This window comes from Heterocephalus glaber, unplaced genomic scaffold, assembly GCF_053883595.1.
Source record: "Heterocephalus glaber isolate CG9 unplaced genomic scaffold, H.glaber_assembly_v1.0 deba00001719, whole genome shotgun sequence".
Classification (NCBI taxonomy): domain Eukaryota; kingdom Metazoa; phylum Chordata; class Mammalia; order Rodentia; family Bathyergidae; genus Heterocephalus; species Heterocephalus glaber.
In genome coordinates this window covers 8,236,376-8,260,667 of record NW_028258432.1, presented here as the reverse complement: position 1 = coordinate 8,260,667, position 24,292 = coordinate 8,236,376, and the positions used below count along the sequence as shown (strand labels likewise).

Here is a 24,292-nt window from a genome sequence, read left to right as displayed (position 1 = left end):
GCCGACTACACCCTGGGGTCAGGGCTGGCTGTTCTGACTCTGGGAAGTCCGTTAATAATTCCGGGTCGATAACCTGTTAGAACTTCCAATTCTAAGAGCACCTGAATATGACTCGCCCCAGATTCATCACCATGTCTCCCGGCGTGGTCAGGAACCTGTAAGTTGGGAACAATGCTTCCTAACTCACAATGTTTGCAACAGAAATTTATAAATAATATTTTATTAAATAAAAAGATTGCTATTAGTATAACTGGTCGAAGTGACGCTCTGATTGCTGCAAAAATTCGACATATGCTCACTTTTGGAACGGCAGAAATCAGGTTATTTCCCCATGCCTGCATTTTTTCTCGGGGGAGTTTATTCTGCTTGCTGAAAGGTACAGCTCTCTACGTCACCTTTCCTTTAAAAGTCCAGGCCTGAAGCACCGCCCACTACGGAAAGCGAAGGGGCCCTGCTGCCTAACGCGTTCACCATTTTCTTCTGCCAGACACAGTTCGCCTGCCCCCCAGCAGCTAATGTTAAAGGTGAGGGGAACGGGGCAATGAGGGGGACTGGCAGCGGGAGATGTGGTATGAAGGGGTTAGCCTACGGAGAAGGCAGCAGTGCGCGTCCTTGGAGAGTCAGGACTACGCCGTCCCGCCGGGCGGGGAGTAGCGAGGCATCCCAGATCCTGCTGCGAGACAGGGTTCGGCCAGACCGTAAAGCCGATTTCCGTCCCGGGTCGCCATACTAGCTTCTCACTGCCTGGAGACCTAAAGCCGACTCTGGTCCTACAGGGTTCTCTTCTTTCTGCACCCCCCCCCCATACCGACCCCACCTACACGCACGCAGCGCACGCACTCACGCAGTGCGTCCCCGTGTCCCTTCCGAGGAGGCGCGGGGGCGGAACCACGGGCTGAGCGGTGTTGGCTCAGGTCCTCGCGGAAGCGATCTCTGCCCCTGGGGCCTTGGAAGCCGCTGAGAGATCCTCAGTGCTGAGGGCAACCGTACCCGCTCGGGAAAGTCTGGCAAATGCTTTTGCTTGCTGCCAGCTGCAGCTGGAGGAAGCCTTAGTGGGGAAGGTCGTGAAGAAACTGGAACTCCTTTTCCTCCATTTATCACTTAGGTTTCATGGCCTAAGATTCCTGAAAGAAGTAAAATAGGGTTTCTTACTGAGAAGCCACAGTTCCAAGTACCAAATGTTATGAAAGACGTCAGTCTAAGAAAAATAGAATGTGGATAGGAGAATATGGACAACCAACTACTGTTTTTGTGCTGGGATAAACGGTAATGAATAAATCACATCTCTTCGCGGCTTCACAGTGAGGAACAGCAATAATAAAATAATCACAAAGTGATAATTGTGATAAGTGCTATAAGGGAAGGATAAACAGGACTATGGAATCATTTCATGTTGAGCTCAACAGACACGGGGCCGGGCGGCGATCTGCCTTAGTTTGAGAAGTATAGTAATAAAAGGAATTCCTTGAGACAGAGCAGAGGCAATAATGTGTTGTATCTTAAGCCAAGTGAAAGAGAAGAAACTGGAAGGCCAATGTGGAGAGGTGAGGAAGAGGATGCTTTGGCCTGGTGAAGGTGTAGGTATTAACCTCTGGGCAGTTTTAAGCTGAAGAAGAGAGCCTGGATGTCTTCACAGCAAAGTAGTGGGGAAAACTGGTTGTAGGCCCCCTGAGAGGAATGAGCTTAAACGAGAGAGAGGCAGTAAATCCGGAGAGGTGGGTGGATATGAGCTGAGTCTAGGAAGTTAAAGTTGATGATGTCGGGTTGGCTGTGAAAGTGAGGGGGAATGGGAGTGTCAGAGAGGACATTGCTTCTGATGGACAGTTGTGCAGATTATTAGCAAGGAGGTCTGGAATAGAACCTGGCTTAGAAGATGAACGTACAGGAGTTAAGTCGATTTTTAGTGCTGAGTCTACCTCTGGGTTTACAAGGTTCTTAAACATTTTCTGCACGATTATTATTTAAATTTTATAGCCAAAGAAATGTAGTTAGGTAATTGGCCAGATATATATGGGTTTTTTTTTTCAGTGTTCTAAGTTTGAATTTGAGCTTTTATTAAACAACTCAGCCTTATTATGGAAAGTACTTTGTCCTCCTTATAAAAGAGCAAAAGAAGAGCCACAGGAGGGCAGCAGGAAGTCTCAGTAGCCACGTACAGTCCTCAGCCTGCAACCACCAGGTTTGCCTGCCTTGCAGGCAGATGCAAGGATCTTTCATAAATCCTTTGGGAGATAGAAGAGAGAATTCTTAGGGTGATAGGAATTGGCAAAATTAATTTCACAAATACTTAGTTCACTAGAATCTGTGTAACCTTGATCCATCCTTCCTGGAATGAATAGAACCAATATGAGCAAGTATATATCAGCTATATGGCAAAGAAGAGCAATAAATAAATAATAGAAGTTATTTTCATCTCTTAAGTCTGCATAGTTTCAAAAAGGTTGCAAGCAGTTTAACCTGTAACAGGATGGGACTCTACACCTCCTCATCCCTTATGATTAAATATACTAACTCACATGTTTAAATTATGTTCCAAGAACTTTCCTTACAAATAGATAATTAGTATCTCATAAGGAATATAAGGTAATGTATCATAAGTGAAATGCAACTATGGGGCAGTAATCTTTTAATCACTTTTTTTAGGTATGGGAATGTTCATGGTGACTTTAATTTTTAAGAACCAAAAATGGAAAAACCCATATGTTTGTTAATGGGAAAGTAGATTTTAAAACTGCAGTATATTCTTATATCATGAGATTTCTCAGAAATAAAAAGGAACCAGCCACATGTTTATTAATAGGAAGCTAGATTTTAAAACTGCAGTATATTCTTATATTGGGATAGTTCTAAAATAAAAAGGAACTAACTAATGATACAACAGGGATGAATCTTGAAAACATGCTGAGATGCTTTACAACAGAGTCACATACTGATTAATTCCATTTATATGAATTCTTAGACTACAGTGGAAAAAATCACAATTGTGGCTGCCTTAGTTCGGGGATGGAAATTGACTTGGAAGAGGTGTGAGGGGATTTCTGAGTATGCTGATCATGTACATGTTGAAAGATACTTTGGTTACAAAGGTGTACATACTTGTCAAAACTAGTCAGCCAAATGACCTTAAGATTTGTACATCGCATCATAAGTTTTACCTAAAAAAAAAAATTTTTAAATAAGTATTGAACTCTAATTAATGTTATATATGCTGAAGTATTTGAGGATGAAATATACTGATGTGTGCAGCTTACCTTGAAATGAACAAAACTTAAAGGACTGGAAAGAGGAACAAATAGATGACTAGATGAAGCATGTTAATTGTGGAATGTCGGTAATAGGTATTGGGTTTTTTTGTTATAGTCTTTCAACTTTTCTATATGTTTTAACATTTTCATAATAAACCATTGGGGGAAATAATCCCCTAATCCTTTAGACAACTGAAGACTAATATGAAAATATAAACAACACAACCATAAACTCACCTGAAATACACAGATACCACATTTCCCTGAAAATACGACCTAATCGGAAAGTAAGTCTTAGCATGATTTTTTTCTAGATAAGCCCAAAAGTAAGCCCTGGTTAAGATGATCAGCCAGACAGACACCTTTAGTGCATCTATTGCAATGCATGATGGACATATTGAATTATAAAATAATACTATATAATTTTAAATAAGTAATTTATTGACATTAATATTTTAAATGATAATATAAATTATAATTAAGTACTTATAAATACCCAAGCAGGCACCTTTGGAAAGAGATAAATGCCTTATGGAAACAGAAGAATTTGACGCTTAACTACTAAATGATCAATTGGAGTACAGACACAATACACAAATAATGTGTGTGCTTGATAAACAGACTTGGCTGTGTCTAATACACATCTTCAAAATTCAGTACATTGTATGTTGTATCAGACGTACTTAATGCATTCATATGAGATAAAGAAACATTTTCTGAATTTCAGTGCCTGCAATTTTTCATCACTTTTGTGTGGACCATGATTCTTGATTGTCATCATTTTGGGGGGAGGGGGTGGGTAATGGGGATCAAAATCAGGACCTCGCGCTTGCCAGGCAGGCACTGTGCCACTGAGCTACATCCCCGGCCCTGATTGTCATCATTTTTGTTGCCACTCCTGCCTCGTAAGTTTTTAACACTTGATTTAATGGAAATTTTGTGAACCCAGCCTGCAAGAAGTCATGACTTGCGTGAAGAATTCATGGGATAAAATCACTGACACTGTGTTGCCAATGCATAATAAGCAGGCTACATGGACAGGAAGTCCTCTAAAGAGACATCATTTTCATCATTTCTCACTTTATGGCCTAATATTTCAATTTCTTACTAAATGTATGTATCAGACATTAAAATTACTTTGTATCATGTGCCTTTGTAATAACAGTTCACTTTTTTGTACATCCTTCTAGGAGTTAGTGTAGATGATGCCTAAGACACATCCTTATTCCTCTTCTTGGAGTTTCTCACTGATCTAATTTGAAGTAAATAAGGAAAAATGAAAAGATATTATGTGTTGGGCCGGGGATGTAGCTCATTGGCACAGCACCTGCCTGGCAAGCATGAGGCCCTGAGTTCAATTTCTGGTACCAAAAAAAAAAAAAAGATAATACATGTTTCTTCAGTGTGGAGTCAGCTACTGAATTTAAAGCAGACCCACAGCACGCAGCATGATTTCAATAAAGTCTGAGTAATCATCAGATCAGAAATGGACATCATACTATAAAAAAATGCTTTGTAAGTAATTGACTTTGAGATACTTGGCTTTTAGACTATTATGGCCATCTCAGTTTAGTCATGATTGTTCTACATAAGCATCTTTATTTTTATTTAGACAACTGGTCTATCCATCCTACTATTGATCTGATCGAGGGATCAAAGATGATTTATGACTTACTATTTCATGTCAACCTTCGAAAGTAACTATTTTCAAACATGCCAAGTAAACCTCCCCTTGCACCCACTTATGTGTTATTGTTCATTCTCTAAAATGTCTTGCTTTTTCCTATCCTACTGGTCCTTCACAGGAGAGGAGAGAGGAAATGTGTGTGCTGAAAGCATCCCCAGATGATGTCGACAGGCCTCTGGTTTCTGAGAAACATTGCTTTAATATTGACATGTTAACTTTTAACTGTTAATTAGCAAACATGAATGAGTTCTGCTTCAGATTAGTCACTAATCTGAAGTGCCACTAAGGTGGCAAGTCACTTTTAGGCCTTGGTGAAAATTAGATAGAAAAATAAAGGCAATATACGTGACAAAAAATTCAGAATTTTAAGTTTTTGAAGTCCTGGTTTATAAGTCACTTAGACATAGGCTTGAAACTAACGAAGGGAATGTATTTTTTTAAGATGCATAAAACCACAATGCATTCTATTAAATTACAGTGAAATACAGAACTTAGGACTCAGTTAAACATATTGACTTGGCTGGTGAACTTTTTTCTCCTTCTGGGTTGTTGATTCATTGAAAAAAGAATTTTAATTAGAAAAAGTTTAAACATACAAAAAGTTAAAAGACTAATAACTCAACACCCTATAACCAGATTCAGTCAGTGTTGCCATAATTGCACTATCTTTGTATTTCCTGCTGAACCATTTCAAAATGATAGATACTGCTGAGTGTGGTGACCCCAGCCTATAATCCCAGGGCTCAGAAGGCTGAGGCAGGAAGATTGCCATGAGTCTGAGGCCAGCCTGAACTACATAGTGAGACCTTGTCTCCAAAAAAAAATTTTTTAAAAAGGCTAAGTGACAGATGTCATGATATTAAGTATTTCAGCATTTATTTCCTAAAATTTTAATTTTCACATTAAAAAATTAACAGCACTTCTCTAACAGTATCTAATACTTCATCCATATTCACATTTTCCTCCTGCATCCCTAACATGTCTTTTCAACTGTTTTTTTGTTTGTTTGTTTTTCAGTACGGGGATCAAACTCAGGACCTTGCACTTGCAAGGCAGGTGCAGTGACACTGAACTAAATCCCCAGCCCCTTCAACTGCTTTTTTTAAAAAAAACACATTGCATTTTATAATTATGTCTCTCAGTCTTTTTATTTAAGTATAGCCTGACCTTTCTTTCTTATTCGCAGTTATGTTGCCCTTTTTTAAGACCCCAAGACAGTTGTCTTGTCCTCATAGTCTAGACTTGTGAGATGGTGTCCTCTAATTTATTCCTCTCCAAATCTGGCCTGGTACCCCGGGAAATAGAAAGTGAGATCTACAAAAGTGGTGATGGCCAGCTGTCTCCTTGGCAGAGGATCTTTTTATCTTTTCAATCTGGAACTAGTCTGTAGGTGACCCTTTGACAGCAGCGTTCTACCTATTGATTTCTTTTTGCATCTTTATTGCCTGAACAGTGATTTCATGGTGGGGGCAGAATGGTGATTTTCTAATTACATTTCTTCTTCATTTATTAGCTGCCTTTCTCCTCTAAAGAAGAGCTTTTCCTCATCAATAGGGGATGAGTACATTTCTTCTTAGAAAGTTATGATAAGTGCTCGCTTCTTAGTTAATTATCAGTTTACCAGTTTTCAGAGTAAGGGATCAGGGTGTATTTGTCCTGTGCAGTTGTGGCAAATTATCATTCTCCTAGGTTTTTGCATATTCAGTGTGTTGAAATGAATTAGTCTTTTGTCCATAACATTTAAATTATACTACATTTGGCCAGTGGGAGTCCCTTCATGCTGCCAAGCTATAAATCAAATATCAATGCACAAAATTATAATACTGTCAGGGAACTCTGAAAACTAAATATCTGATAATAGAAAGAAAAGGTTCTTAATTGAGATAATGCTGTTGTAATTATTGAGAACATAAAAGAGCCCCTCTTAGAGATATATACTGAAGAATTTCATGATGACCTAGGTTTTACTTTGCAATAGGTAATGGATGGTGGTGGGGTGGAGATGCAGTGAGTTTGGGCATGTGCTGTTTATCACGCTAGCCTTTCTGTGCACGTTTGAAGTCCTTCCTAGTAAAATTCTGAAGTTATAAATTTATGTGATTTGCAATTCAAATCTAACATTACAAGTTTTTTCTTAACTTTGTATTTATATTTTTAGGTACAAAGACCTGTTTCCAAGAAACATGTTTTCAGCTTTGCTTATTCAAAGCCAATATTAAGCTGGCCTTAAAGCTTAATTATAGTGTACTGCTTTGTCTACTGTAGAAGTTAAAATATATTAAAAGCTATTTTGAATCTAAAGTTAAATTTAAATAATGGTAAAGGACTTTGACAAAGCTTAGCTTGAGTATTTCTCTACTCTTTTCCTTTACTCCTCATTTTAGAAAGTATTTTCAGAACTTTAAAAAAATCCTACATCTTTTTTCTTAAATAGTCCATTAAAAGTATAAAAATTATACATGTGAAAAATAGTGATAATTAGAAAGACTAGGGAAAATTACTTTGTCTTTTATATCAAATAACCAGGGTTGTTTTTTTTGTTTGTTTGTTTGTTTGTTTGTTTGGTACTGGGGATTGAACTTGGGTCCTTAGCTTGCGAGGCAGGCGGTGGAACCACTGAGCTAAATCCCCGGCCCAAACCAGGGTTTTCATAAATTTCTTTTTCATCTTTTTCATGTGTCCATTTTTTTTTTCCTTAAATAATGTTTGGGAAAATAGCCTACATTTTGAAATATTTTCTATTTTAATATGTTGATAATTTGTTGAATAGGACACAGTGGCTTTCATCCATGAAGCTAGGAGGGGAAAAGATACTTAACATTTAAATAATTGTATTAGGAATATAATTTTACATGTGACAACTTCTGTGTCCTTGTTGCTTTTGGATACTTTGGGAAGAAGCAAGACTGTGATTTTGATGTGAAATTTGCCGGGTGTATAAATTCTTTACAGTCCTAGCACCTAGCAGTCTGGTACTCAGAGAATAGGGAAATGTGGGGTTTGAGCTGCTACTATTTTGGTGATGATAAATGAGAAAACGGTCTTCGAGCACTTGAGATTTTTGCACTTTTTTTGGTTTGGGGCTGCTGTGTTTGGACCTTCATGTTCATGCTCCAGAGGTCCCTGGTCCCCACTCGATGGTACTGGGAGGTGAGGAAGGCGTAAGAGGCGGGGCCTACTGGGGCTCCGTGGTCATTGAGGGGAGCCCTAAAGGAGTGGTGGAACCCATCTCTTCCTGGCTCTGCTCTGCCATGTGCCCCCTCCATAATACACTACCTTACCCCAGAAGCAAAAGCAGTGTGCCAGAAGATCAGCAGATCATGGACTGAAACCTTCAAATAAAACTATGAACCGAAATAAACCTTTTTTTAAATTTTGGAGACAAGGTCTCACTATGTAGGTCAGGCTAGCCTCAAACTCACAGTGATCCTCCTGCCTCAGCCTCTGGAGTGCTAGGATTACAGGCCTGCACCACCACATCCAGCCTCAAAATAAATCTTAAAACTAACCGTGGTGGCACACGTATGTAATCCCAGCAATCACAGGATTGCTGTGAGTTCGAGGCCAGCCTGGGTTACATAGTTCAAGGCCAGCCTGAACTAATAAATAGCAAGACCCTATCTCAAAAAAACAATAATAGTGGTAATAATAATAAACCTTTATGTCTATTCTCTCAGGTTTTTGTTAACAGTGATAGAAAGCTGACAAACAGGCTTCCTCCATCAACAAATATCTTACTATGTATTCAATAGGAAGTATCTCAGCTCTTTAAAATCCGGTTCACTCCCATGTTGGAGCAGCTACAGCTGGAGTCCCCAACCAGGCAATACTCTGAATTACCTTATTTCATTCACTGTGAAAAAACATCTGGCCACAGAACCCCAGGAAAGCCATTGTCATGAAAAATAGCCAGGTACACACCTGTGATCCCAGCAGTCTGTGAGGCTGAGGCAGGAGGGTTGAAAGTTTGGGCCCAGCCTGGGCAATTTAGTGATGACTTATTGAGACACTGTCTCAAAAATTTTTTAAAAGGGGAGGGGGTGGGGATATAGCTCTGTGTGAAGGCCCTGGATTCAATCCCTAGTGCCACAAAAACATTTTAAAGAATAATGAAAAAAAAAGCAAAAGAAATGTACAGAGTGTAGCTTGCTGGTGTGTGTACGCTAATGGGAAGGGCACATCAGAAGGCACAGGGTCAGGGGCTGGCAGGCACCACCATGCCTCCATAGCTGTGTCCTAGGCCTGTATGTCACTCAACAAGGACGTGCAGAGCCAGGTGCTCAGGTCTCGTGTTGGGAACCACAGCTGTGAACAGAAGGGACAAATCCATTTTCTCATGAAACTTGTGTTCCAGTGAGGGAGGATTATGAGTGTATGTGCAAGTAAGTGTATAATATGACAGTGATAAATGCAGTGGAGTTTTTTTAAAAGGGCAGATAGTAGACGTAAAAATGAGGGAGTGTGAGAGGTCAGGAAAGCCTTCACCACATGGGTCACGTGAGCAGAGACCTAAAGTGAATGAACCACATAGTTAAAGCAACACATTTTTTTCCCCCTATTGGTTCTGGGGATCAAACTGAGGGCCTCTAGCATGCACTGTACACCCATCCTTACACACATTTTGAAAGGATCACTGTGCACTACGTGGTGACCAGTTCCAGGGGCCAAGGCAGGAGCAGGGAGACCAGTAGGACGCTTCCTGTGATCCAGGTGCAGTTTGATGATGGTTTCTGAGCAAGACTCAGCAGTGGTGATGGGGAGATTTGGGTCCTGGATTTACTCTCCAGGCTGAACAGTAGGGCTTGCTGGAGAGCTGCTGACAGAAGAGTCAGGGTGTGTCTGTTGTCTTTGGACTGAGCAACCAGCAGGGTGTGTTGCCATTCTGAAGTCAAGAATTGCATTTTGGAAGTGTTGACTTGGTGACCGCTACTCATCTAAGTGGAGGTGTTGATTAGGCAGTTGACTCTACAAGTTTAGGAGACAGTGGGAACTGGAGCTCTAAATGTGAATGTCAAGTGCTATCAAGCTGGCTAAGGAGGGAAGTGAGAATGTGCATATCCATCACTTTCTGTTCAGTTTGCCATATTGTTTTCATATCACTCATCAACATGAGTGAGTAACAGTAGGGCAGTGGATTGTACAGCCCAGTGAGATCATTACCCCGGCAAGAAGGAATTTCCAGTTTTAAACACCGAGGGTGAATCCCACGCAGGCAGCCCAGGGACTAGCCTTTGAGAAGTGCCACTTAAGCCACCTCCTCCCATCCTCTGTCAGTTTCACAAGTTACCCCTCTAGGTGATTTCTGATTCTTGGATGTTTCTCAGCCTGTCCTAGATAAGATGAATGGGTCGTCTCCTTCAGCCTGTATTTCTAGGCTTTACAATATGTGTGAATGGAAAGAGAAACACGGTATGATAGAGAAGCAATTAAAACCTCTAAGTATCATTTTGAAGTGTTTAAAATTCAATCTTGTACTCTAAAGTAGTATCATAACAGCCTAATACTTAGTTAACATTTGCTAGTAACGCTTGCCTCGTCTGGTTAATGATATTTGTTGATTCTGAGGTTGGTACCTTGATTTATGTCAGGGTATTCCCTTCTGGCAGCCACTGTTCTAGGGACAGCTTCCTCCTTGGAGAGTTATCCTTCTGGTCATAGTGCTCTCATCTTTTACATACCATCACATGTGCCAATGAATTATTCACAGTTAATCACATCGGAGGCTTAGGAATTGGTATATGTGAATCAACAGGCACTTTTTGTATTGCATCCTCATACATAGCCCTCAGGATGACCTTTGCTCTTAGAGTTAGTACTACAAGATCCAGGGGGAAAACAGTCAAATGAGACAGTAAGTATAGGAGAAAAAAAAAGTGGAAAACCAAAACACTGCAAAGCTGGTTCATTCTAATAAGCTTCTTTACTAGGGACAGTAACACCATGCTTTAGTCTGGCCAGGGTTGTCCAGTAGTCTGCCTTCCTGTAAATGGTGTAAATTCCATGTCCTGAGAGGAGTAATTCTGCAATATCTGCAGGTGACAACCTCATGTGTACCCTGCCTTATACTTAGCCAGCCATGGGAATAAATGATTGAATCTTAACAAACTTTCTTATTACTGTCTTAGGATGGCTGCTCTTCTTCTAAAGAAATTAATGCTGCAAACCATAAAGACTGAAAATAAGGGTATTAGAAGATGTTTTGGTAAATACATGGTTCAAAAGACAGTGCCAGCACCATTGTCCCTGGCTGCTTCTGCCCCAAGGCTGACCTCTTTACTTCATGCAAAGTGTTTTAGTGCTGTTGAAGACACCCAGGATGGCAGGAAGAAGAAACCAAATGATAGGACTTTGACTAACACTGGAAGGAAAATCCATGCTCGAATTATTCGAGTCTTTGACGAGAAGGGCAGTGATTTGGGAAACATGCACCGGGCAGATGTGATTCGACTCATGGATGAGCGAGACCTGAGGCTGGTGCAGAGGAGCACCAGTGTGGAGCCCCCAGAGTACCAGCTCATGACGGGCATGCAGATCCACCAGGAGCGCCTAAAACTCAGGGAGCAGGAAAAGGCCAAACCCAAAGCTGGTGGGTATTTTGCTGTCAGCTCCCTGATCCTTTAGTATTACAAACAAGTCATGTAAGTTCCCATGTGTTCCAAGGTTCTTGAACAATGGGAGACTAGAAACTGGAAAACTCAAAATATTCATGGCTTCCTCAGTGTTCCCAGTGTGTTTCCTTCCTTATCCCTTGCTTATTTCCATTCATTTTCTTCATTTGTCTTGATAGTTTCCATTGTCTCTTCAGTTTAACTTGTGTAAAATGAGAAACAAGACAAACCAAAATGATACCAACTCTTCTTCCCTGGTCCTGTGGTGGTGTATCCAGATGTCATGGCAAGCAGAATAGCTGATGGGTGGAATGAAGTAAGATTCAGAAGAGGTGGTTTCAAGTTTCTCAGGGCACTGGAGATCTCAGAGCTGCATCCCCAGTCCTTTATTTTTCTTGTTAAATTGTCCAGGCTGTGCCTCCACCTTCGGTCTTCTGGCCTGAGCCTCCCAGAGTGCTGGAATTATACCCTGGAGGGATTTATAGAGCACCTCTCATGCCCAGGTATTTTGTTACAATGGCTCATTTGCATATTTGGCCGGTCACCTACCTGGGCACTGGTCCGTGAATCCTTGGGGAAGCCATGAATGGATATTAAGTGAAGTTGTCAGTTTCTCATGGCTCCTAAAAAGTGCTGATCATTATAGAAGATTGCTCAGTGGGAAGTGCTGGGACAGGAATCAGGAGACTGGTCCTCACACAGCTGTCATGAAGTTGTATACCTTGAGAAAAGGCACATGATTTGGCTTAGTTTTTGTTTTTTGTGGTACTCGGGATTGAAGCCACAACCTTCACACTGAGCTACATTCTGAGCCCTTTTGTTTTTTTATTTTGAGGCAGAGTCTTGCTGAGTTACCCAGGCTGGGCTCAAAATTGCAATCCTCCTGCCTCAGCCTCCTGGAGGGTGAGATTACAGGTGAGTACCACCAAGGCCAGCTCTTTGGTAATGCCACATACAACAAGGATATTGACAAAAAACAAATATTCAGAAGAGACCAACTAGCTGGGATTAAGGACATCAAACTATGTCACATGTTAAAAAAAAGGGGGACAGACTGGAGAAGTTTGGAGGGCTAATGTGTTGAAAGAATTACTTTGTTCTGATGAGGCTTCAGGACCTACTGATAAGAGCTATGGTAAAGCAAAGCGGTGTTAAAAACTTTTTGCCAGGCATGGTGGCGAGCATCCATAATCCTAGCACTCTGGTAGGCTGAAGCAGGAAAATGGCAAGTTTAAACCCAACCTGGGCAACTTAGTGAGACTGTCTCAAAAAATAAAAACGGCTGGGGATGTAGCTCAGTGTGAAAGCTCTGGATTCAATCCCAGGTACTACCACCAAAAAAAAGGAAAAAAAAAGCCACACACAAAAAAACCTTTTGATTTGGAAATTTAAAAGTATATAGAAGAAAGGTAATATGTAAACACTACCCTCATCCAAAATGACACGTGTTAACATGGTTGAACTTTAAGATCGATAAAATATTAGAGAAAGGATGAAGTCCCTTCCAGTCCTCTCTGCTGTCCCAACCTGCCTTCCCAGCAGTCCCGGCTCACTCTCATGGATTGTGTAGGTCCCATCCCGTCAATGTTGTTAAACTGCCAACACAGATACGTTCATAAACAGTATAGATTGTGTGTAAAAAGATATAAATGGCACACCATTGTTTCAAGATCTATCCATTATACATATAATAGCTGTAGCTAATTTACTGTAATTACCATGTGACATCTCATCCTAAGACTGTATCAAATTTGTTAACCCATTTTCACGACATTGGGCTTGTTCCCAGTTTTTCATTATCATGAATGCTTGTGCATCCTCTAGGTTCTGTGAACCAAATGAGTCGAGTTGCTCTCATCAGCAGTGTGAAAATCTCCTCCTGTACATTCTCACCCACCCTTGGTACTGTCCCACTGATTTTTTTCATGCTAATGATGGGAAACCATTGCTTATTGTTTTAATGTATTTCCTTCAGCTACTCAAGCTTTTTTCCTGAGTTGCCTATTCATGTTCCTTTACTTTTCTTGGATGATTTTTCTTCTTGATTTACAGTTCTCTGTTGTGTACGATGCGAAAACCCTCTTGAACTTTACCCTGGCTTGGCAGGTAAAAAATACCCTTGCTTGGTACTTAACTGACTCTCTCACATTTACAAAAGCAGTTACTGGGTTCTGACACTGAAAGTGAGAGGACCATCAAGGCCCCTGTGCAACCAGAGATGTTCTGAGGTGGGGAATCCAGTCTCAAAGGAGACACCCACGTAGTCCTAGCACCAAATCTGTCTCTAACCAGGACCAACCGTGACAAAGGAACTGACCTTTTCTTCAAATATTGGACAACATGACTTGAACACAAAGAGTAAACAGATTCAGCTTTGGATTGAGAAAAAATACCAGGTTCAAATTACCATAAAGAAGGGGAAAAATGCAGATGAGCCAGAAAATAAAACAGTAAGTAAAACCAAGCCTGAGCACCTGCTTTTTGGTTTTCTGATGCAAAACTACAACAGTAGGAAATCTGGAAAAATTAAAGACAAAGAAAAATGACTTGTAACTGTACTACCCAGGAATGATAAATCACTTCTCAATTTAGTTTTCAAAATGAAGCATACTGTATCAAGGTGCTTCCACTATGGCATATCCTGTTGTATGAAAACACTGACAATGTAAAAGCTATATCCTATTGTACAAATTGTAGAATATCTAACCTTATGAAGAGGAAAACTGAAAACTTCAGATTCATCTTTTAGGCTGTCTCAGGTGTTTATGAGCAGCAGGCTGTTGAACTGTCTGCTAGAGGATGTCAGTTTACAATTCCAGAAGTTCTCTGGCTATGTGTTCTGCTTCTAAGTTGGGTGACTTTATCACCCACCCACCACAGCCAGAAGTGCAATGGTCTTCAACCCTGGCTGTGTTAAGACTCATTCAGGCCTAGAGCACAGCCCAGCTGATTAGGAATTTCTGGAGCCTAAGGTGTCTGTTTTCTTTTTTTTAATCACCTCAAGTGATTCTGCATCAGCATCAGCATTGGGAATTGCACTGAACTGTTTTCAGGATAAAGAAGATACTTTGCCAATACCCCAACCTAGTGCCTGGTACTTGTTTGGGGGAGAGGGCAGTCTAGGGTCAAACACAGCTCCTCACTGCTGTGACAGAGGGCACACTCAAGTTTAGATGGGTTACTGTACAGACTTCAGTCACTTTACCAGACATGTGACTTGATCAGCCTGTCACTTAAATCAGCAGCAATTCCTGGATGCTGTTTTTTGTCCATGTTTGAGCACTGACAACAGAAAGTATCAGAGACACTGATATTTAGTTAATCTTTGACTGTTTCCCTTTTTTAGGAGGAAATATTTCATGAAATACTTCAAACAATGCCTGGAGTAGCCACCTTCTTATCCAGACCACAGGCTGTTAAAGGAGGAAGAGCTTTAATGTGCGTTCTTCGTCATCTGAACAAGAAAGAGAAGGAATATGCAGACTCTCAAATCCAGAAAACAGACACTTTGAACAAAAAAAATGGAAATGGCAGGGAATCAGATGTGGTGCATTCATGATTTTAATAAAGAAAAACAGGCTTCTGAGCTATACTAAGCTCACTGTTCTGTAGTCCTTCTCCAAGGCCAGGTGATGCCTAGCAGAGGGCGAGTGTTTCAACTGCAGAAAGCACCCATCTTCCGCGCAGCTCTCCAACTCCCCATCTGTAGGCAAAGCTGAGTCCTGCTCTTGTTTCTTTTTGGGAGGGATATATCCACTGAGGCGCGAGGCCAAACTCCGTTTTCCACAGGATGGTTTTACCTTTGGAAATAAGGAAGGCAGACAGCCACACTTTAAAATCAAATTTATCTGGATTTTTACAATAGTTGTACATTCTGACAAGGAAACACTCCTTTACAGAGAGCTACTCTTCGACAGAGGGCAGATTCAGGGTAAAGCAGGTGAGCCTATTCCAGACTGCACCAGGCTTTAAACAGCTGAGGTTTTAACATGAAAGCTGGACTAAGCAGTTTCAACTTACTTTGAGCTTTATTTTCTTCTTGTCAGGATCGTGCACAATGGCATGCCTAGTGAGACTTTGCTAGGTGAAAGTAAAGAAAAATACTGTATGTTAAAAACCCCAACACGGGTGTCTATTAACATGCAACCTCCATGAGTTACAGACTGTCAGCCTTCCTTCTGTTAAGTGCTCCTACCCCTCTCTGACCCCAGAACCTAGGAAAGAATTCTTAACTCTTGGACCTAGCAGCTTTCAGTGCCTCCTCCAGGGACCTGTGTTAGGAATTTATACCACCCCAACCACTAGCAGCCGCTTAGTTCTAGCCTAAGGGAAAGGCCTGTTGTAAATGAGCTCTTCCAAGCTGAAGAGGGTGCTTTTAACTGAACCGATCAAAACAGTATTCCTGAACACAGTGGGAAACCTGCCTGGTGTCCCCACTGACTTTGCTGACAAGTACGGCCATCAGCTCCAGGTGTTTCCTATCCTGAGTGAGCTTCACTCAGTTCTCTCTCCAGTCCCTGACAATTCACAGCAAGAACCCATGGAACACCAAGAAGAGAGCCTGCCAAATGCACAGGCCCCTCCACTGCATGTCACCTTCTCCCCTGACCCTGTGAACTGTGCTGAGACCTAGGCCGGAGCCCCTGAATGTCTAGGCCAAATCTCCCAAATGCTCATTCTCCCAGGTCTAAAAGGACGCCCACAGTACCGGCACACCCTCCGAGTAACAAGTGTAGATATCAAAGCCACTGGCCCTACCACCCAGCACTTGTTAAAACAAGAGTTCTGGGCCCACCCAGGGCAGGGCTTCTGACCCAGTAGAGCCTGCGTATCTGCATTTCTAGTGGCTCAGGGTACACTTTAAGAACCACTGGTCCCAGCAGGCCTGTAGGCTGCAGGCATGAGTGAAGAAGCACCCCAGCTGCAGGAAGAATGAGAGACACGCATTGGCCCTGCTCATATAGGAAGCCCCCTGGAGCAGCAGGACTGCATGGGGCAGGTGGGGGCACTTACTTTCATGGCAAACGTTTTGCCACAGCCAGCATGTTCACATACAAATGGGCGCTGTTCCTCATGGAAAGAGAGAATATGGCTCTGGAGATTGAACACAGTTGTGTAGGTTCGACCACAGCCTTCTCTTGGACATCGACACACAGCCCTTTCTGAAGCATGAGTTTTCATGTGCTGCTTAAGGTAATCTTTGCGCTTAAATGTTTTCTGGCATACTTCACACATTATTTCCTCTGGGGAAGCAGACAGACAGATTTAACCCACTATCCAAGTTATTACCACACAGGAAAAATTCAGTGTGTAACAGACTCAATGTCCAAAGCCTTACGACTAGATACACATCAGAAATTTCTGAGGCAACTTTGGCCCTCGTTTTCACTGGGGGTTTGCCAAAGTTCTCCTAAGTTCTTAAATCACTCCCAAACTCTGGCTGTTGAGTTCAAGGAGGAGAGCTTCTCAGTGTGACAACGGAGAACATGAAGTAACTGTTCACAGAGTGTCCTTCCTTGTCCCCCAGTACAGGCACCATTTGCCGGGATTCCCAGAGCATCACTGCTCCCAGAACTCCTAAAGTCTTCCTGCGCTAAGATGCATGCCCGCATGAGCTCAGGCTGGGCCCCACTCTGCTCACCTGTCAGCCGTGGGAAAACAGAAAATGGAAACCCCTTACTTCACCACACTCATTAACTATTTCACTCTGAAAGAGCTACCTCAATTCTGCAGCGGAAAATACTTATACCATGCCTTTCATGCCTGCCTTACCTTTATGGGTTTCTCTCATGTGTTTCAGAAGTTCTGTCCATGTTTTGGCCACAAAAGAACATCCCTTTTGACATATATAGCCTGTTTGAAAAAAAACCCAAAAAACTATTGGTGCATTGCCTGTTCTAGAGTCAACACTGACCATTAATTAGAATGGAATCTTATATGTCTACATAATCTTTGTCCTGTCTCCCAGTAATATTCTGTTCTGTGGGACTCAAGAGGTGAGAATAAGCTAAGAAAGGTTTATGTGATGTGAAACCACATAACTGTCCAGCAAGGTACTTCATGTCAGGGTTTTACCCTAGCAGGCGGGAAGGATGGTGTGTGGCCTGTGGACTCCAGCTGCTTTAAGCCCACCTTCCCCTAGTCTATGTCCCTTTTCCATGCCTGCTGAGGCCTGCCTCTTTCTTCCCTCAGCAAAAGGGTTCCCTGGCCTCTTTTCCCTCAGCAGAGCAACACCAAACCTCAGAATTTACAGCGCCCACTCCTTGGCCACCTCTAGCCTGCATCCAGTTTCATACAGCAGAAAAGGAGTGGGGTATAGGCATTGAAGAAAATAAATCCGCAGACCCCAGAGAAAAATACTGACCAGAAAGGACACTGTAAAGCACCAGAATTGGATTATGTAACTGCCAGGCCGAGTTCCACCCACACTAAACAAACAAATGTGGCTGCCTGGCACTCTTCCTCACTAATCTCTTGTTAAAAATTAAAAATCCTACATTCTAGGACCAGGGACATTGGTGTAGAGATAATAAAATCACCTATGGAAACAAACAATAGATACAAGAGTTGATGGAATCAAGTGTTTTTTGTTATGATACAGTGCCATGTGTCTGAACACTACAAATTATCCAAGCCTTTCGAATGGCCCTTTGGAAAAGAACGGCACAGGTATGAACAGAAGAGGTTAAAGACAACATAAGGCAAAGCCTTGGCAGAAGCACAGACCAATCCTAAGGTAAAGCACAACCAGACACGGGGCCTGAACAGTGTGGCCCTGTGTCTGCACAGCAGTGACAACTGGAAGGACAGACATCCGCACTGCTTCTCTGGACTCGAGAACAAGGCTGAGTGAGCAAACCAGCATCCTTCTTGCCTGTCCCCCAGTATGGCCATGGAATACGCTAGAAAGCACCAAAGCGTCAAAGAAATGCATACAATCGATCAATCGAATTAAACACACCCTATTGTCAGTGTTTTTCAACATGAGATGCACAAGGCCATCCATACTTACCCTTGTGGACCTTCCCATGTCGCTTCAGGCTGCTGGGTGAGGCAAAGTGCTTCCCACATCCTTCCTGGCTACACCTGGGTTAGCAACACATGAAATATTAGCTGGTTCACTTCAGAAAGCTCCACTTAGGGTAAATGGTACTTTCTCCTGATTCTCTTATCAAAATTTTGCTTCTTTCCACAATAAAATCAGCCATAGAAATACAAGATTTAAAAGGTAGGGGCCGGGGATTTAGCTCAGTGGTTCTGCCGCCTGCCTTGTAAGCGCAAGGTCCTGAGTTCGATCCCTGGTATGCCCCCCCAAAATAAATAAATAAGGTAGGCCTAATCACAGGTGAAAATGAAGTTATCTGACCAGCCCTGAGGTTTGAGAAAGAAGGCACTTTACTTTTTTTGCTTATGTGACCAAATTAAACACTGTTTTCATCTTTATACCCTAATAATTACTCTGCTTTCATTGTTACACAAACACTTTAGGAAGTTGTCCACTTGGCATAGGAAACCCGGGGCATTCTGAGCTGTCTCTTGCGTCTCTAACAATGCTGTACAAGGGCTGTGTGATTGAAGAACCACCCCAGCAGAGGCTGGAGCTTCAGGTGAGCAGCAAAAAGCAGCTGCCACTCAGTGCTAAAGCCATCAGAGCACAAAGATAATCTGCAGACCTGCAGGCCAGGACAGCACTGTCACTGCAGTGAATGGAAGGAGAGGGCAGCCTCTGCAAGCCAAGTGCTCTTCACACTCTATTCCAAGGTGTCCAGCCACCCTTGCATGTCCTAAGTCCTTTTCTGACTGCAGGCTGAGCCTGGTTAATTCTGTTAGGTTCTACCGAAGAGTAACTCATCTTTATACTGGCATTTCAGATAACTGAACAGGCTCTACTTGACAGTCGTTCTTCAGCCTTCCCTTTAAGCTTTACCACAACTGTAATAACCTCACAAATTATTCTGAAACATGTTAAGTATTTCTTTTACAGAAACAAAATCAAAATTTAACTTTTCAAACGCCATACAAATGGGCAAAGACAATACACACTATTTGCAGAAGAGGGGAGGTTGGGAAAAGGCTTCAGAACACTTGCACCACCCTCTGTGTCTCGGTCTTCATCACACCAAGCGTTTCAGAACATTAGCCATGCACAGCACCCACCTGAACGGTGGCTCCCTGGTATGCTGGCACTGGTGGATTTTCAGCTGCTGGTGTTTCTTAAAGGCTTTCTTGCAACCTTCAAAACTGCACTGTTTAGTAAAGGTTTATTAGTCTTGAGAAAAAACAAAAATCAACAGTTCATAACAGTTCTCAAGATAAAACTATTTTGGAGATTATGCAGTTGCCACTTTCACCCTTACAGTTACACTAAAATTCTATGTTAGGTCAAGAAGCTTTAAAGATTAATGACATTTCAAAAAGCAAAAAGGTTTGCGTGGGGATAGTTGCCCAATGATATACTTTAATGCACACAAGGTTTGTGAATTAAAACTTTTATAATTAGGAGAGCCAGTGCCAGACTAAATTTAGATGTCTGACAGACAAAGTTGGGATGATGAAAATTTTAGAAATATAAGCAATAAGTGTAAAAAAAATTCATAAAATTTAACCACGTAAAGTCATCATACTTACTACATATTGTTTTTGCTGATTTTCATGTTTGCGTTCAAAATGTTTCTTCAGGTTTGATTTGGTATTGAATTTTTGATCACAGCCATTAGCTGTACAACTGTAAGAAATTGTATAAATCAAAATTAACAAACCAAGGAAAGAAAAGTTTTAAGATGTATTTATCTTCCTACTTTATAAATGCTACTTATTCCAAAGAATAGTAGAAAATAGTCTTCAGTAAATTCCAAAATGTTGTGCTGGGGTTTAGCTCAGGTGAAGAACATGTGCTTAGCATTCATAGCCTTGGGTTTGATTTCCAGCAACACCAAAAAAGAAAGAGACTGAGAGAGAAAAATCCCAAGGTGCTAATTAAGCCATACCATGCAGGGCTCTCAACTTCATATGACCATCAAGTAACACGATGCTTTTTCACCTCTGAAGGCCTCTACTAAACCTCAAATCATGCTTAAGTCTAATTAGTCTCAATGCAGAATTTGATAACCTTAATTTTGCATGAAATTAATTTTGCATAAATTGCCTTTAAAAAAAAGAGACCTCAGAAAACCTGGTTTCCTCAACATTAGAGGCAAACGTATTTGGAGCAGACACTGGCATGAGCCCAGGCCACTCATTTTGGCATCTACTCTTTAAACTGTCTACAACGGAGGCACACCTCTTGCCCTTCCCTCCTCCTTGCCAGGTAGAATGCCAATATGACAGGTGGGGCCCTAGGAGGCACGTAGGACCATGAGATTGATGCTCCAAGATGCTAAGGGCAGAGAGACCACTTAGAAGAAGCCCAGGTCCATGAAGACCCTAAATGCCCCTCTGCACTTCCATATTCAGTCACATAGGACAAAAAGAGCCTACCTTGTTCAAGCCATTTGTTCTATGTTTCCTGTCATTCTTGGCCCTAAATGTCACAATAGCTATCTAACTGAACACGATTTTGGGAACCAAACAGCAGGGGCTGCAGCAGGAAGGACCCTGGCACACTTGGGGTGAGGGAGAAGTGTTTGTTAGTTCAGCATAGCTGGGCTATAGTTTCTTTTTACTAAGAGACAGGGTCTCACTGTGTTGCCCAGACAGGCCTTTAACTCCTGGGCTCAAGTATGCTCTTGCCTCAGCCCCTTCAATAGCCAGGACTATAGGCACTGCCATCATGCCTTGCTTGGACCACAATGTCATGTTCTAGAGTCAAGCTGATGGGGCAAATAAGCAAAAAGGGCCAATTTGCACAAGCCATTTATATGATGCACTAGGGACCTGGAGTTCATATAAACAGAGCTTAAAACCACTGGTTTTAAGGAAAGCCATTTGGGGTGACTTAGGAGAGGGCCAATCTGGGGCACAAAAAGACACTTCAAGCACTGAATGAGTACTGAGGATCTGCAGCAGAACAGCTGCAGGGCAGGTGTGGGTCCAGAAGTAAAAGACCTTATGATGTCTGTGCTGCAGGGGATTAGAAAGATGGAGAGGAAGCCACCTTATTTTCCTGTGGGTCACCAGAGACAGTGGTATCACCTACCCTGCCAAGAACAGGAGGGCAGAAGACCAAAGAGAGAGGTGATCTCAGTCTGTACTACGAGCAAACATTTTTGCTCAAGGGAAATTAAAGAAGCCCCAGAGATAGCCAAGTAGCACTGGCCAATGAGCCAGCAACCTGGAGCTAAAGAGAGGGAGGCCTGGGCACAGCAAGGGGGAAGGGACCATGCTCGGTGTTCCCACAACAGTGGTCCTCACCTTTCCATCTTGTCCTGTGCACACGGACCCAGCCCCATGCTTACACCTCCTACTGCAGCAGCTTATAATGACCAGATTGTCCATAAGGCCCAAGGATTTTCCAAAGAACTGTTTTCCATCTAATGTGCTTCCAAACTGTGTTTTTTCCAGCTTGATTTCTCATTTACTAAATATTTTAAAGGGGGATGAAAGGACACAAACCCCAGAGAAGTTGAAATTAACTCATTCCTGAATTTATTCACAAACGCAGCACTAAAGCCCTCCTCTCTTCCTCAGGCAAACACTATTCTCCTCTTACATATGAACGTGAATGCAGCTTCACATTCCTGACCTTGTGAGTTAACCATCATTCATCTCACCGGGTCTATGTGCCACACACAACCCATTTCAAAGGCCTAAACCCACTTCTCTACTCACACAAATGGCTTTTCTCCAGTGTGAATCAGGATGTGGCGACTCAGATGGTAGTCTCTCACAAAGGCCTTGCCACAGCCTTCATAGTCACAAGCGAAGGGCCTCTGGAAGAAGGGAAAGAAAAGAGCATGTCAATCCTGCCCTAGTTAACAACTCTGGATATTAATTAAAAGCCTAAAATATCTACAGCTACAGACTTCCTCTCTAGAGATGGTGTCCATTCCGCAAGTACAGTGACACCTGCCACACCAAGGCAAGACCCAGTTTTCCTGCATCAAGTTTTACAGCAGAAATGCCACAACCTCTCACGAAGTCACACATCAGATTTTGGTCTATGGATAGCATCTGAAATAAGCAGGTGGCCTTCCCCGATGGCTTTCCACAGCATTGCTAACCTGCCTCTAACCCAGCACCAGGGATCCCCAGCAACCCACTCTTCCACATCACTGCCATTAGCACACCCCATCTGCACAGATCCCCATCTGCACAGATCTCCACCTGCACAGATCTCCACCTGCAAGATTTCGCCATGTAAAGTCAGCCGAGGGCAGGGAAGCAGAAGGCTCTGTTTCACCCTTGTCAAGCCCAGTGTTTGCACTAAAAGAATGCCAGGGTCAGCTACAGGAAAATGTGTCATACCTGAAAATGCTGACAGGCGCTACAGAAAAGCAAGGAAAACAGCTCACAGCCCTAATTGCAACCACAATCTGGGGGTGGGGGAGAGCTCCATTCTGAACCTAACCAGCTTTGGGTATCTGTGGAAAGGGCACCACCATAACATTGAGAAAGGAGGTACCAGGACATCAATCGGACCACTACCAGCAAAGCTGGTGGCCAGGAAGACATATGAGCTGCACTACTGGTGGCAGGGCCACAGAACCTTGTTGTGCTCCAGTCACCAAGCAGGCTCAGTAACTGTCAAACCCGAGAGATTTAGGACAACAAAATGACTTTAAGTGTCCCAATATGCATGAAGAGGCAGTGCCAACATCCAAAAGACAGCAAGCAGGTCTAAAAAGCAAGCTGTATTTTGGACATACAGGCAACAAAGAAACCAGAATTTGGGGGGCTGTGCAGGGGGTGGAATGGGCAAGAGGAAGAAAAGGGAAGCAGAACATAAAGGCTTTCCAATGAGGCCAGTGGCTGGGTGAGATTGCTGAAAGCAAGATGGGGAGCATAAAGCACTGGGCAGAGGAGGAACCAGGGGAAGGGGCTGCTTGCACAGCTCTGTCCGGTACATAGAAAGTTATCCTCGGTTAGTGTAGTGCTTGATAGTGATGAGCTTTGCATCGGCGCACGTGCACGTGTTCACGGATTATTGGGAGGTACTGACCCTCTGAAACTCAAGACCAAAGTATGGGAAAGGGTTGCTTGGAGAGCCTTGAACCTACAGCAAAGACATCGCGGTCCCAGCACGAAGCTCCTAGAACTTCCGGTCCACTTCCTCAGTTCCTTCCCTAACCTAAGCCCAGGATGCTGCCCACGCTGCGAACGCGGCTACGCAGGAGCTCGGGCACAGCCACCCGGCGGCCCCAGGCTCACATCCGGGCGGGCGCCACGCCCCGCGGCGGCCTCGTTACCTCCCCTGTGTGCTTGCACAGGTGCGCATCGAGCTTCCAGGCCTTGCTGTAATTGGCGCTGCAATCGGGGAAGGAGCAGATGAACCTTCTAGGGAGTGATGGGAGCGGCGGGGGCGGGGCTGGATTCTCGCCAGCGGCAACGAACGCTTCTGCGATGGTCAGGGAGGACACCGCCTCTTCGACCGAGCCTGGTGGCTCCAGGGCGGCCGCAGGCCAGGGGCGCAGCCTCGTGCAGAAACACAAACCCCGACCCGGCGTGCTATTGCTTCCAAGCACGCTACACGCGACGCTCGGCACTTCCGGGAATGCGATCTCGCTAGTGGTGTCCCCTCCCCGTTCCCTAGGAGGGTGCCGCGCATGCTCTGAAAGGCTCCGCGGGGCGGGGGAAGGGGGGACTGGGCTGCGCAT

At 43.1% G+C, this 24,292-nt stretch overlaps 2 protein-coding genes across 2 annotated transcripts; one reads left to right on the top strand and one right to left on the bottom strand.

The window, feature by feature from the left end:
- Positions 1-573: 573 nt before the first annotated feature.
- On the top strand, positions 574-15,136 carry Mtif3 (mitochondrial translational initiation factor 3). The gene is given in 5 exon segments (XM_021236325.2): positions 574-1,266; positions 11,058-11,518; positions 13,833-13,990; positions 14,887-15,002; positions 15,004-15,136. Coding segments are annotated over 5 exon segments (822 nt in total). The 5' UTR covers positions 574-1,228; the 3' UTR covers positions 15,053-15,136.
- On the bottom strand, positions 15,084-24,292 carry Gtf3a (general transcription factor IIIA). The gene is made up of 9 exons (XM_004854914.4): positions 23,885-24,292; positions 22,308-22,408; positions 20,169-20,265; positions 19,698-19,786; positions 18,553-18,626; positions 17,313-17,393; positions 16,554-16,783; positions 15,561-15,620; positions 15,084-15,340 (listed from the first exon to the last, which is right to left on the bottom strand). The coding sequence occupies exons 1-9, from the start codon at positions 24,290-24,292 to the stop codon at positions 15,128-15,130; spliced, it is 1,353 nt and encodes a 450-aa protein (XP_004854971.2). The 3' UTR covers positions 15,084-15,127.